The sequence below is a fragment of the Rhipicephalus sanguineus genome, unplaced genomic scaffold, assembly GCF_013339695.2.
Source record: "Rhipicephalus sanguineus isolate Rsan-2018 unplaced genomic scaffold, BIME_Rsan_1.4 Seq484, whole genome shotgun sequence".
NCBI lineage: Eukaryota > Metazoa > Arthropoda > Arachnida > Ixodida > Ixodidae > Rhipicephalus > Rhipicephalus sanguineus.
In genome coordinates this window covers 718,502-732,898 of record NW_023615352.1, presented here as the reverse complement: position 1 = coordinate 732,898, position 14,397 = coordinate 718,502, and the positions used below count along the sequence as shown (strand labels likewise).

Genomic DNA, 14,397 nt, shown 5'->3' with positions numbered 1-14,397 from the left:
AAGCACACCAGCCTCTAGCATTTCGCCTTCATTGAAATGAGGCCGCCGGGACTCGATCTCGCGACCTTCCGGTCAGCTGATTGTTGAGCACCACAACCACTATACCACTGCCGCAGGTGGCATGGTATCTGTGCCAATACGTCTCCCCACGTGTGCGCGATATACCGCAAAACATTTGCGGCCACTTGTAATTACGCGGGCCGCGGATTAAGTTGATTTGTGTTCGTAAGCTACAGCGGTGATATCTAAGGGCGCTGTGGGCACCTATCCGAAATTTAGTAAAAAATCATGAATAATCCAGCACCCAACAGAATAACGTGGGTAAGGAATATTGCTGACGCGCTCTGTGCAGGAAAACACATAGCGTTATGAGTTCGCTTTTACTGCTGAGACGTTCGAATTTATCATTTATCTTCAAAAATTATTAACTGGGAGACACTTCGCAGGTGATGAAGCTATGCAAAGAGGTCCGATACTGCGGTATCAAATGCTGTGCGTTATCATATCACTGTCTTACCTCATGTATTAAAAAGTAACCTATGAAATAAAAAAATTAATTAAGAAAGCAATCGAATGTTAAAACAGCGTGGCTATACCGCATGCGCTCTGTAATTTAGATCTGTGCGTTGTTTGAACAACTAAAACCGTGTATTGCTTTCCACAGGAGTAAGATTTTGGATAACAGATCACAGTGTACCACTTACTTCTACTTTATAACCACCGATGCGGCAATAAAGCCCGCAACGCATGTGAAATAGTGCTCCGCCTTTAAAAGAAACATTTCATTGATGTATTTGAGCCACCGCCGCCCTAGGGGCAGCTTGCTTCTCGCGCTCAGTTCGGTCATTCAGCCATTTGTTGTTCGTTCGATTATACGCCGGCAACCACGGTTTCCAACTGTGCATATTGTCAGCGGAAGCTCTCATACGCGGCTGACCAAGAATTATTTGTGATAAATGCTGGGATCGCTGCTCCCCACACTAGGTACGATTTCGACACGGATTACTCGTGCCTTCTGGAGCAGTTCCTGTATTTTTGATGCCAAGGTGCAGCTTATCGGCATATTACATAGCTCTTATGCCCTTATCCTCGGAACAATTCTTCCCATACATCAATCGCTACTTCGAACATGATAGATGGATTATCTATCTATCTATCTATCTATCTATCTATCTATCTATCTATCTATCTATCTATCTATCTATCTATCTATCTATCTATCTATATATCTATCTATCTATCTATCTATATCTATCTATCTATCTATCTATCTATCTATCTATCTATCTATCTATCTATCTATCTATCTATCTATCTATCTATCTATCTATCTATCTATCTATCTATCTACCTACCTTCACATCGCTACCTACCTCACATCGCTACCTACGTCACATCGCTACCTACCTACCTACCTACCTACCTACCTACCTACCTACCTACCTACCTACCTACCTACCTACGTACCTACCTACCGTCACATCGCTACCTACCTCACATCGCTACCTACGTCACATCGCTACCTATACCTACCTACCTACCTACCTACCTACCTACCTACCTACCTACCTACCTACCTACCTACCTACCTACCTACCTACCTACCTACCTACTCGTTTTTTCATCATCTTATTTACCTGCAGGTTGTTCTGAATTGCCTTGAAAGGCAGCGTTCACAAGGTGCTCATGGGCAAAGCTTCCCTCTCCCTTGGCAACCTGGTTGCGTGTTTTGTCTTTGGTGTTGTTGGCGGTATCAGCGTAGCCAAGCAATCGCGCTTGGATGGGTGGAACGTAAGTACACAGTTACGTTCATATCGAGAGAAGACATTCACACCGATAACTCGTAAAGCATTTCTTGCTATGATTTCCGATTCTTGTTATCATAAATAAGATAAGCATAGAGTGTATTACGTACTGTTACCAGTAAAAGAATTGATCTCCGATGTATCAGGACTAGCTTATGGAAACTGGCGTGCCAGTCATACTGACATAAAGTGTTCCTTGTTGATACTGTAACTCGGCTCAGATAAGATGATCCCAGCTGTCAGCAGAGATCGCATTTGCACGTTCAGTCTATTTTTAGTTATGTGAAATGATATCCTACCCATGCACAGCGAGATATCTCACTACTATGACACAGTGTTGTTGTGTTGCACAGCAATACAACAGTACGACCAGAAGGATTTTGTCACATATCATAAGCCCGTTAGAAGCTTGTCTGGATAAATAAAAAAAGTAGAATAAAGGTAAATCATTGTGTAAAAAACAACGCACACTATAATTGAAGCGCACATGCTGGAAATACGAATTCAGATGCTCACAAAACAATTCCAAATCTCAGAAAATACATGTCATAATTTTACGGGGCTCCAGAAGAGTTAATACTGCATAAGCACCCGGACTTCCTTTCTGAACTATTTAGAAAATTCTAGGTCTTCTTCAATTGCACAGTTTCTTAGTTGTAATGGTGAAGCAGAGCAGGCGTTGTAAAGTGCGCATGAATATTTAAGACATTGGGTTTGATATTTAGATGATGCTATACCATCACTGTTGTGTCAAGCAGTTCGGAAATGACGGTATACTCGACCACACTGCGGATTTGTGAGGTCGGATATCCTCGTACATTTCTTCAGTATCTCGAAAAAAAAGCGGTTGTTTTCTTCGCCTTGCTTGGAATCCGCACTAAAAAAAAAAAAAAAAAAAAAAAAAAAACGACGCGTATCTCTGGCTTTTTTGGCGCAACTTAAGAGGCGCCAAGTGCAGAAAGCTATTCTATTTTGTCACATCTGCGTAGTAACCAAGACAGAAGACTCACTCGCACTACCAGAAATACTGCAAGTGAGTTCACTTGTTCAGGGTTTGTAAATACAAAAACCAGCACAAATAAGGTTAAATGAGCTTGTCCTTTCGCGTCATGCGTACGAGTACACAGTTGAACATTTGTTGACCATAACTATAGCTCATGGGTGTTTTTACCACGATCTACAAGTACAAATGGACTTCGATGCGCGGGGTACATTATCAGGTCACATCGCTATCAGAGAGTGTCTCACGAAAATGATATCCCGAAATTTCTTGCTTTCCAGTTTTTAGAGGTTGGAGTGACGCTCCATGTAATAGCGAGGAATTATGATCCGCTGGGAAACAACATGTCGGACTGCCTCCGCACCACTACAGTCGACAAGAACAACGGCAACTACACGGCGAAACAAGTCGTGACGTTCATGAATCACAATGCTGGCAAATGGTAAGACGCTACGCACCACGTTGGAAGCATCGCAGGGAAACGTGTCCATTGTGCGCCAGAGGTCCCAAACTCACCTCAACTAGCGGGCCGCAGTCACGAAATTTAATCCCACAAGGGCCTGGAAAGTGGAGAAGGTTGGAGCAGGGGGGGGGGGGGGGGGGTATTGAAAATGTCAGCCAATGCAACGCTGCCGTGTGAAAGAAGGCCTTTCGCACATGGCATATATGAGTCAATTCTGAAGGGAATTTGAAGCTCAGGAATCGAGAAAATACCGATGCCAATCTCCAGAAAGGCTAGAATCGATGCCGGTTCTGAAATATGTGTTTTCGTTCCACGCATGCTCCATGTGACGGTAGCCACGGTGACCATGTGTTTCAACACGTGGTTACCGCAGGAGGTGTTTCACGAAGGAAATGCTTGAAACCAGTCTCATTTGTGTCGCTTACCTGAACGAAGCGTTAATAATCGCAGTAGGCGGTAAAACAATGCGAATACTATTTAACAAGGTTGAACGCTCATTAACATACCTACGAAGAAAACTTTAAAAAATATAGTACGAAGACACTCGTGTGCGGGCGGGCCGCGGGTTTCAGGCGCGAAGTTCTTTTTACGAGTTTTAAGCAGTCTTGTCTTTTCTGTGTGTACCCTGTCTAAATGTTTACGCTGAGCAACTTAATAATGGAATACCAACTAGCCCAATCCCACACTTGAACTTGAACCGCTATTTGACGTATAACACAGATGGCTGTGCGTACACATCGACTCCTTGTATGTTTGCGAGTTTTGTGGCACTGAGCAATGTTAGGTGGGGGATTGGTTTCGTAAAAGGGAACGTGCGCGATACCGGAACAAGAAATGCTTCTGTAGCAAGCATAGTGAGAAAATATTGTGCATTGAAATCGGGTGGGCGCTACACCTGAGTAGGCACTCATTATTCAGGAAGGCTTCCTACCTTTAGTTTAGCACATACATCCCTTTTCAATGAAAGGTAGCCTGGTACATAGCCACGCTGCCCCGAATGGCTGGTCTGCTAGTCGTCGAATTACCTTTACGTCATCATTGTCTCGGAGAAGGGGACGTTTCAGGAGAACAGGACGCTTTTCTTTTTCACTCCAATGTTATTCTCATATTTAGCGAGGTGGATCAAGATTTGTTGTTGCTTACTAATTTTTTTTTCTGCATTGTCCTCATCTACAGTTTTGCTAATGTATCACGAGAGTTGGTTGTTAGATGAATCAGTCATCCGTAAAGTTAGTGAAAATTCGTAATGTGGATTCAGCGGAAGAATACGAACATTGTCACGTGGTCGTGACGTTGAAGAAGGCGGCAAGAAGACTGGCAAGTACGAAACTAATTTATTTGGGCGCACTCGTGCCCGGAAAATGAAAGCTCACAGTGCAAGCGATCATAGGTCGGCAGAAAAATTGGAGCTCACTCCGACTCACTCAAGAAACATATTTTGCTCTGAGGCCTCAATCAGACTCAGACTCACTAGACATTTTTTCAACACTTTTCTTTCTGTCGCCGGGAAAAGAAAAGATTATATATACATGAAGTTTCTCCAGCCGCATAATAAGCTCGTTTTTGGCGTTGCCCGCGGAAAATATGTCTACAAAATAGCAAAACGGGTATAGTTGCGCAATCTTTCCTTCTAGACCACGGCAAGACAAAAGAACACAACCGGTTGCTTCACACTGGACTATACCTAGTATTAGTACTTTCTGTGGTAGCCACCTCCGCGTAAATTGCTTCGCTCCAGAAAAAACGTAAACAAACCTGATTTCATGATAAACAGACTCGTCCAATAGTTTTTATAAAATCCGTGTTTCTTCTTTCTTTTTAGGATGTCCATCAACCAAGGTTTAGTAGCCTTTGGCAACAAGGATAGAGAGTTCAATTTCATGAGAACTACAGAGGACTCCGGTGCGTACATTCGGTCTCTATGACGCTTCATTCGAGAGAATATTGTCGCCAGTAAAACTAAGACATCTGCGAAACGTAACTAAACGTTGTTTTCTTTAGTTAAATTTCAGAGGATTTTTGTTACTCCTATGCAAATTGCTTTAAGCTGCTGAGGTAACAGCATTACCGCCGTTACAGGGGCTTTTTTATCATGGAGATTACCGCCTGCAGTATCTGATAAAGTGGTAAGGCACTTTATACACACCAGATGGTCGGGGTATGCATGGCCGCGTGGCTGTGTAGCGCCAGCGGTCTGTTTACATTGCTATGCCCGTAGGTCTGTGTCTGAGTGTTTATCTTCAGTCTTCTATCCTTTGACACTCGTGAAATTGCATGTTTTCTGTGAGTGCAGCATTTATTTTTCAGTCCTTCAGTGATAAGGGTGCCTAGACGATTGGTATCACCCCTCAATATACGTGTTTTGACCCGTGAAACATTTTTTTCCGGTGGGCAGGGGCGTTATTTCTAAACACGTCCTTAAGGGCGTAAAGTGGTTTATTGTGTTCACTGTGCGTGTTCAGTATTTTTAGCAGCAGGGCCATTAAACATGGCCATGACCTGTCAACCCCGATACCTCGAAGCAACAGTGCAACATGGTCAAGTTATACTGGCAACGACGCCTGTATTTCATTCTGGCTTTATGTTCCAAAACGCCACTCTCTGCGCCGGGTGCGCGCGACCGTACGTTTTGAATGTTATAGACATGCGGGAAACAGGAGAAGAATTACCGCAGCACATTCCTGAACTATAAGTGGCAAGCGCTTGCCACAGCACTCGAGAATAACGTGAATTTCGCGCGGCTGCGCTCCCTTTTGGAGGGTGTAGGCTTCGTGCAATGTAAACTACAAAATGTGTGTTCCTTCTTCTTTTCTAGCGGGACCGAATATGTCGTACGCATTTTTGCACACGGAGAAAAGCTGTTGCGTCATGGAGGTCAGTTACGCAGGAATGAAGAGGACGGGTGAGTCTAATGATTCGCCTTCTTTGGCTACGCGAGTCGACAACTTCGCTCAACTTCATCAGGCGCAACCAGTAACCGCTTATAGCTCCTTCCCCCTTTCATCCCCCTCTCCCCCTCCCATCCACTCTCCTCCTGGCTATGCCTGTAGTTCTGGTCGCTGATTTCGTAGGTGGCGCTCCATGGCTAAAATAATATAACCGTTTCGGGTATTCCTGAAGACGTCATGTGATTTACTACACGGTACACGATGCCTTACAACGCCGTTAACTTTTATCGACGAAGCCGTGAAAAATCATCGCGGAAATTTACCACAGAACCGATATAACGAAATGGTTCAAACGAGAATAGCGGAATGCGAGTTTAAATGCCTGCACAAAAGAAGTAATCAATTTTAACGCATGATGATATTACATTATGTTGACAGGTAGCTACGTTTCAATACGAGAATTCAAGTCTCGAATGCAGGCGGGCTCGATAGCTATTTATCAACTGAAATTTAATGGGCACAGAAGGATTTAGAAGTTCGCTGAAGAAAAGCGGAATAGCGCAGAACTATTTAAAATTACGCTGTCCTCATTATACCCGCCACGGTGGTCTTGGGGTTATGGTGCTCGATTGATGACCCGAAGGTCGTGGCATCATGTCCCGGCCGCGGTGGCCGCACTTTCGATGGAGGCGAAAAGGTTTGATGCCCGTGTACTTAGATTTAGGTGCACGTTAAAGAACCCGAGGGGGTCGAAATTTCCGGAGCCCTCCACTACAGCATCCCTGATACTCATATCGCGTTTTTTGGGATGTCAAACCCCAATAATTATTATTAGTTGTTTTCATTGTAAGTCCACGACTGCACGAAATTATCGGGTCATGGCCACCGAGCTTGTATGTCACGCGGCGCAACAAAAACAACAAAAACGACCTTTCGTATGCATGATTAGGTACAACATTACACAATTAATTATTCTAACGCCGCATCTGCCACGCCTGTAGTCCTTCGCCACTGTTCAGAAATATTTGGCCTGCGCCAAAACCGCCTGCCTGTCAACAAACGCCTCAATAGCTTAACTCACGACACGAAAATGACCCATACGTACGAAAGTGCCGAACAAGGTCTATGTACTTCCAAGGAAAATTTTGATAGTGCTCCCTTCGACACGGAATAGCTGATGTCTCCCTTCCTATCATTCATCACGAGTTTCCTTGTAGTTGCGGGGAGAAATAGTTTCATTTGCTACCAACTAATAGTCTGAATTGCATAATAACGCCGTCCGGCAGGCCTTGCGCAAAAGAACTTTGCATCACGTACTATACTTTGCTGAAGGTGCGTTTTTTTAACGCCTTATTGGAGGCTGCCGCAGTTGTTGCAAGCTCTCTGCACGGAAAGCAACAGAAAGTGAACCGACCGGAGACGCCGGCACAAGCCCTTTATCTCCCGCATTACTTCTGACAGCTCAGCCGACGAAACCCTCTTGACTTCCGCGTGCTTATCGAGCCATATCAGCCGGGTAGATAATAAATTGTGCCATAGCGCTAATGCTGCTCGTTTTCCAGAAAACAAAAAGACATTCTACATAAGAGCAAAAAGAAAGAGAACACGTTTGAATGGGCCCTTCGGATATGTTTCTGGTTCTCACTCACGATTTCGTTGGCGGTGACGCATATTTGACGTCAGGCGGTAAGAAACAAAGACAGGACACAAGTGCCGGACGTTGTCGGGCCGCAACTGGACGACTGGACCTTGAAAGTGTGAATGCAAAAATACCATGGCAGTATGCACGATGCACATGCAAGCTTGTAGAACAGTGCTGCGGTATAGCGGAACTCGTAATTGGTCCGAGCTCTGGGGACACCCTCTTTTGAAAGAACTAATAGCACGAAAAATGAAATCCAGCCCTCAGCGCGCGCCGCGTTCCGTTGTTCACGATGGAACGCGGCGTCAGGCCAAGGGCGGGTGACAAAGTTGGGTGGCGTCTTGAAGCCAGCGGCATCATCTTTTCATTTGTTTGTCGTTCCACTGAGTGCAGAAGTGCGTCCATGCAAGAAAAGTGTCGGGAATGTTTACTAATTATATTTTTTAAAGGCACGGGCTGTCTAAATTTATTTTCAAGCATTTAATGCTTGCAGTCAGTATTCATCAGTATAGTTAGTAACGTGGCCTCCGGGTTAGCTTCGGCCGAGCTCCCTTCATCAGCGCGCGGACGGAACTAATCGCCGAGGCCATGTGTATCGTCATAATGATCATCGTGATTGGCCTCTACCTTCTAACACGTTGCTCGGCCAACGCGCGCTCACTTTGTACTCTTCTTCTTCTTCTGCTTGCTCCCCGAAGACGTGCGCCCCGCTGATTAGCTAATTCACTAGGCGGTAGAACTAGGCATGCTATGACCAAGCTAATTAGGACAAACATGCGAAGATCGAGCTTATGAAGCCAAGTCTTCCTAAGAACATGTTATTCAAGACCGTACTAATTAAGGCAGTGCTAATTAAGCCACGCCACGGTAAGGCTGGGCTAATTAAGGCTAGGCTAATTAAGGTGTGTTGCCACCTTTCTGAAAATGTTTTAAATTTTGATCCGAAATTGATTGCTTTGCGTATGTTTTAGGAAGCGCTGTTTAAAAGGCAATTCAAGCATGTTAGGCAAAAAAGTGAAATTAATCCAGAATTACTGAAATTACCCAATGCATGCCCATCACACGGACAGTCGTAAGTACTGATCCCGTGATACAAAACAGCAGCAATGTAGCTGTACGTGCAGGCTCTGCAATGAACTAGAATATTTGCGCTGTCGTCAATATTAAGCGTAGTATAAGCGAAAAAAACCTAAAATTGTGTAATTTCTGGTGCTGCCGTTACAATGTAAACCTTAAATAACATAGAAATTTGTTCGCGGTATTCAATTATCCTAGCTTATTGCACAGAATATTGATTAAGAAACACATGGAAAGTTTCATCGAAAAATATTGGTTCATTCAAAGGTTATGGCTTTTTGCGCAACAAAAAACAACTGAAAATGAAGTTATGAGAAAAACAAATAAAGATTTCCAAACGTGTTGTATGCATTAATTAGCAGGTTGTGAGACACTAAAAGCCGCCACGCTCATAGCTGGAACCTCGCTTAGCTGCCACGACTTCACCGTGAGATTGTTGAGCAGCTCCTAGTTTTTTTTCGGGCTTGTTTTTCGTCAGCAGTTGAGTGGCGGCTGGCCTTATTCCAGCGAGTTTGGTCCCTGCTGAGGCAAGCCACTGCGGTGTAGTAGCCAGTATCAACAGCGCAGCCTGCCTGAAGATATGCAGCGTGCCACTATTTCCATTGTTGAATTAACATATACAATCTTATAGTCCAAACAAAGCAGTGCGCGGGCCTACGTAGACGTCTTTAGGGACAACCCTATTGAAAATTTATCGACCATGTGGAATGACAGATTCCACCATCCATAATTATGGTGGATTATGGTGCTGGAAGATGGTGGCATATGGTGCATGCTGGACGCTGGCGCATGATGGATGCTGGAGAAATACGGAGTGTAAAACGGCTCTACAGGTTCAGGAGCGTCGTGCTAGCTGCCACACATAAATAATTGTATACATACAAAAAAAAAAGAAGAAAAAGCTGCATGCAAAAAAAAAAAGACGCTCCCGCCACTAGGAGTCGAACGTGCCACCTTCGGATCCTGAGCCCAGTACTTCACCATTACGCGACGCTGAGACACGTGTTGATCTATATAGAATGACTAGTTAACATACTAACACACCATTTGGCTTCAGCTCTGCATGTCTGATACTCGAGCCAGACGCGATCTTCACCTGCTACCAAAATTTGCGTAGTTATTAAACGCAAGCAAACTGCTGCTGGTAGCGAATGGCACGTCGATAATGGCAACAGCGCTAACTTTCTTTTACACTTCACAACGTAACTACAAAAAAAAAATATCAAGTACACCAAGAAGGAAGGAAGGAAACAGAAAAAGGAGAAGGCAGGGAGGTTAACCAGAAACATTTCCGGTTGTAGACCAAGGAACACGTACAGTTTACCGGCTGCTACTGCCAGGTTTAAAAGCCGTTTCTCGCATTTTCCAGAAGTCGACATGTGCAGAGGCTTTATGTCGACTCTAATCTTATACCCCTGACACACGGGCAATAGTAAAGTACTTTGAGGTAAACCCCTTTTGTCGCCTAAAGGGACCATTTGCAGAAAGGAGTTGTGCCGATGACACACGGCACCGGACAACTGCTTTAAGTGGTTCCTCAGAAAAACGCTGTAGAAAAAAATGGCGCTGTTTGTGCAAGCAACAAAATAGGAAATGTATTTAAAAATGCACATGTACATCATATTTCGCGATATTAAAGCATGAAAGCTTTTTTTTTATTGTCTGCGGCTTATAACGCGCATACTCGCAATTTCCGTTCATTTTTTTCCGTTTTTAGCAGCAACTTAACTTCGTCTGGCAACTATGAACAGTTGTTTGCTGTATAAACGTTCGCTTTTCGACAAATCGTTCTACTGCTGAAAATTAAAACATTTTTGCTCGCAAAAAAAAAGTCACTAGGCACCTTAGTGTTGCAACATGTTTTCTTTTATTCATAAATTCGCACACTGTGTGCGAGAGTACTCCCTTTCTGGCCGAAAAGTAGATGCGCGATCTGCCTTTCCGAAAAGGATCGTTTCTGGAAGGGAGTTACTCCTTTGTCGTGTGTCACTGCGCTCGAACGCCTTTCCGGAAGATGTCCCCTTTTCTAAAGGACTTTAGAGTGGCCGTGTGTCAGGGGTATTATTCGATAAATACGCGAGTGCAAATGATTTTCTAATGTAATGTTTTTTTGCGCAACGTACAGCGCGGCCGTGCCAGCGCACTGATCTGGCGCTGTACTGCCTAGCGTGAGATAAAGGAATGACATACATAGCTTGTTTAACACATGCGATATCATGCGATGACAGTGCACTTGCTCTTTACCTGCTTACCTACCTGGGCATTTTCAATAATCGGGCAGATGCGGCCTATCTTATCTTTCGCAGAAAAACAAACATCGACGCCTTACTTAGAGCCCATGTTCTTCAGCCCATGCGCCAAATGGTGCACGTAATTAAATACAGCACGTTTTCTCTTGTCATCAGACTTAGTATTACCACCTTTGCGTTTTATGTGCTTGACGTTACGAACCATACGTTCACACACAGACGAAATTGCCACATCAAGGTAACCAGCGTCAATTAAGCGATTGACCTTTGGTTCGTTTCGCAATTTCTGCAGGAAAACCTTGCGCGCTTAACAATTATTGACCCTTTCTGCATATCGAATTCTGATTCTGTGTGCGAGTTTCTGAATAGTAGCTCGCTGAACATTCGTGGCGCCTTCAGCGTGGATGTGGAAAACTTGTATTACTCCCTTCCACATGCCCAGGTTATGAAATGCATAAAAGACTGCATAGTCTATGACAATGACGAAGAACATTTCAATGATGGTTCTGGTATTTCATTAGAAACCTGTCTTGAACTTCCTTCTTTTTACTTAGGGAGTACTTTTGTTGCATGGCGAGGGGGTCTTCATGTACAAAAATTCGGGGTGTGCATAGGGTCATGCGTGGCTCCTACCATCAGTGACATTGTTTTAGGCTATATGTACAGACAACTAGAGGGTCACCCTGCTGAGCTTTGCAGTGGAGTTCTCCGTCATGTTGACGATTTCGTTGTAGTTCTGAAAACTGACATTTACCGCGAAGGTGTTGATGAAATTATCACGTTATTCAGGCACCACAGCATGGGCCTCGCCTTTAATTCCCAAGTCCCTAAAAATGGTTAGTCTTTTACCAAAGACTAACCTTTGGTAAAAGTTATGTGCGCTGTAAATATGATATAGCTAGAAAATATAGTAAATATAGAAAATATACAAAATATAGAAAACATAGCTAGAAAAGCGGGGGACTGTTGTTCTCTACTGAAGCGTTCCGTATGCCTTTCCAATAATTCCATGTTTCCTTACGGTATCTATATATTTTCTATATGTTTTCCATGTATTTGCGTAAGAGTTTTACGGTATCGTGTTGAAAATTGGAGTGGCATACGGAAGATTTCGGTAGGGTTGTTGTTGTTGTTGTTGATGATGATGCAAGGCAAGCAGTCGTAAGACAAAAAAAAAAACATTTCCAGTTCAAGAAAAAAAAACATCTTTTAATAAATAAATGAGGCCTGATTGCTTCAAGACGAAACATCACATCGTAGATATAGTGAACGGTCACGTTTTCGTAGGAGGGCTTTCAGCGGGAGATTGGAATGACTAGATTGAATAAACAATGTTATTGAATGTCATTACTGATATAAAAATTAATAAATGGTGCCTGTAAATTAGAAACTAGAAAGGGCGACATCTGCATGCGACAACTGGTTTGGCAATATCTTGGAAGAATGAAAGCAAGATGTTGCTACAACTGGTTTGGCAATATCTTGGAAGAATGAAAGCAAGATGTTGCTGCAATCGCAAATCATATCTGCGGAATCCCGCAAGGTGGGAAAAGGGTTATTAAAGAAGGTTAGCATCCACCCGCTTATAGCACAAAGCTAAATATGTCTCTACCAATGTGTCAGAAAGGATAATCTGGAGGCCACCCTAATCCTCGACTATTGTGTGTGGTGGTGGCACTCGCACGTCAGCGTTTCTTTTGCCCTGGTGTATGCATTGGGATAACTTTGTGTCTCGCGCGCTGCCGAGGCGGATCTCAGAGGTCATGAAGTAAAAAGCGCGTGGTTCACATCTGCCCCGCCAGGTGCAGCAACGATCCAAGCTGCTCAAAAACTTTCAAACAATCCGACGAAGTAGTTTTCATTATTTATCCTGACAGCCAGTTGGTGCTTCCCTTCAGCAAAGTTATGCTTCGATATCATAACTATATACTATAACATCAAGTAGAACCATCAATTTCTATTTACTAAAAGACTGATTAAGAATATTCAGGAAACCGGAAGTAAGCATTCTACCGAATTGTTGCAACAGCCACTCGGTGCTCGCGCGACGCGCCACGAAAGAGCTTCGTGGCTGAAAAATTCGTCCTATTTCGGGGTTCCAACAAGGGTTACAACCCTGGAGCAGCTCCTGTCCGCAGCGGTCGCTCTACCAATTGAGATAAGCAGGAGGCTGTTGAATATGGCACCCCACTTAATTATTAGTTAGCTGTATACTGGTGAACTATGTGCCAAATAGTTATGTTCCGATTCATTTTTTCGGTACTGATACTCCCCATTTTTTTAGTGAAATGGAATCTAGCGCATGGATAGTGAAGCCAGATATCTGCAAATACAGTTGAACGCTATTGCAAACGCTCTATAATATCACGAAGCGTACATGAGTGTGCTTGATTCCTGAAGTAAATTACGCGGGCATCTAAATGAAGCGCAGTGGTGTCATTTCAAAAGGGGCTAAACACTAGAGGCCCCTGTAGTGCGCGATAAAAGAGCGCGTTCTTGAAGCCGAAGTTGTCGAATGTATCATCCAATGCAGCGTCTCTAGCAGCCTGACTTGTTTTGAGGCGAATTAAACCTTATAACTAATCCTAATGAAAATGCATTAGCACTAATGAATTGGTTATGTCTGTAGAAGTGGGGCTGCTGGTTCTACAAGGGACCGCACTCGATTCACGAAATATATCATTTCGATAACGAGGGTTCTTTGTTCCTTTGCAGTGCTAGAGGTGGAGAAAAACTCGACACAGGAGGAGGCCGATGGACGACACTGCGTGCTGTGGGTTAAGGAAGACGAATTGGAAGCTCATCATGCATCGTGCGAAGAATACTTCCTGCGTGAGTGCGTTACCAAACACGTGTACACTGTTTTCAACAGGACAGAATGCACGTCGACGCACACAAGTTGGAATATGAACATAAGAACGAGAACGCTTGGGTAATAAAGGAAATTATGTACGCAATAGAAAATGCTCCTTTTGAACTAGTTCGGTTGATTTTTGATTTTACAGACACAAACCTTGTTACAGAATGTTTTTAACCAAATAGGGGATATTCATTAGGCTTGGTGCTCCGGCAACACTGGGCGCGTCCACTACTTTTTTTTTTTTTTTTTTTGCTGGGCGCCGTCGCGGAATCGTCTGCTAGCGCCTCCATAAGGAGAGGCCACTGAGAGGCTGAGCCGCAGTCGTTGGCGAAGCTTTCGGACCAAGATAATGCGGCTCTTTCTTTTGTCATCCAGCTCCGCACGGTCAGTGGACCTCACTGTGCTGCCACAAA

The 14,397-nt window shown here is 43.9% G+C and overlaps 1 protein-coding gene across 1 annotated transcript; it reads left to right on the top strand.

Annotated features, from left to right (window-relative positions):
• Positions 1–1,668: 1,668 nt before the first annotated feature.
• LOC119377512 (uncharacterized) lies at positions 1,669–14,060 on the top strand. The gene is made up of 5 exons (XM_037646942.2): positions 1,669–1,791; positions 3,087–3,247; positions 5,091–5,170; positions 6,084–6,170; positions 13,840–14,060. Exons 1-5 carry the CDS (start codon positions 1,687–1,689, stop codon positions 14,058–14,060), a joined length of 654 nt encoding a protein of 217 aa, XP_037502870.1. The 5' UTR covers positions 1,669–1,686.
• The last annotated feature ends 337 nt before the right edge of the window (positions 14,061–14,397 follow it).

Excerpts from the sequence above, each read along its gene's own strand:
- LOC119377512 (XM_037646942.2), top strand. The coding sequence starts at position 1,687 with ATGGGCAAAGCTTCCCTCTCCCTTGGCAACCTGGTTGCGTGTTTTGTC. Across the intron at positions 3,248-5,090 it reads AATCACAATGCTGGCAAATG|GATGTCCATCAACCAAGGTT; the intron begins GTAAGACGCTAC and ends CTTTCTTTTTAG. Across the intron at positions 5,171-6,083 it reads GAGAACTACAGAGGACTCCG|CGGGACCGAATATGTCGTAC; the intron begins GTGCGTACATTC and ends CTTCTTTTCTAG.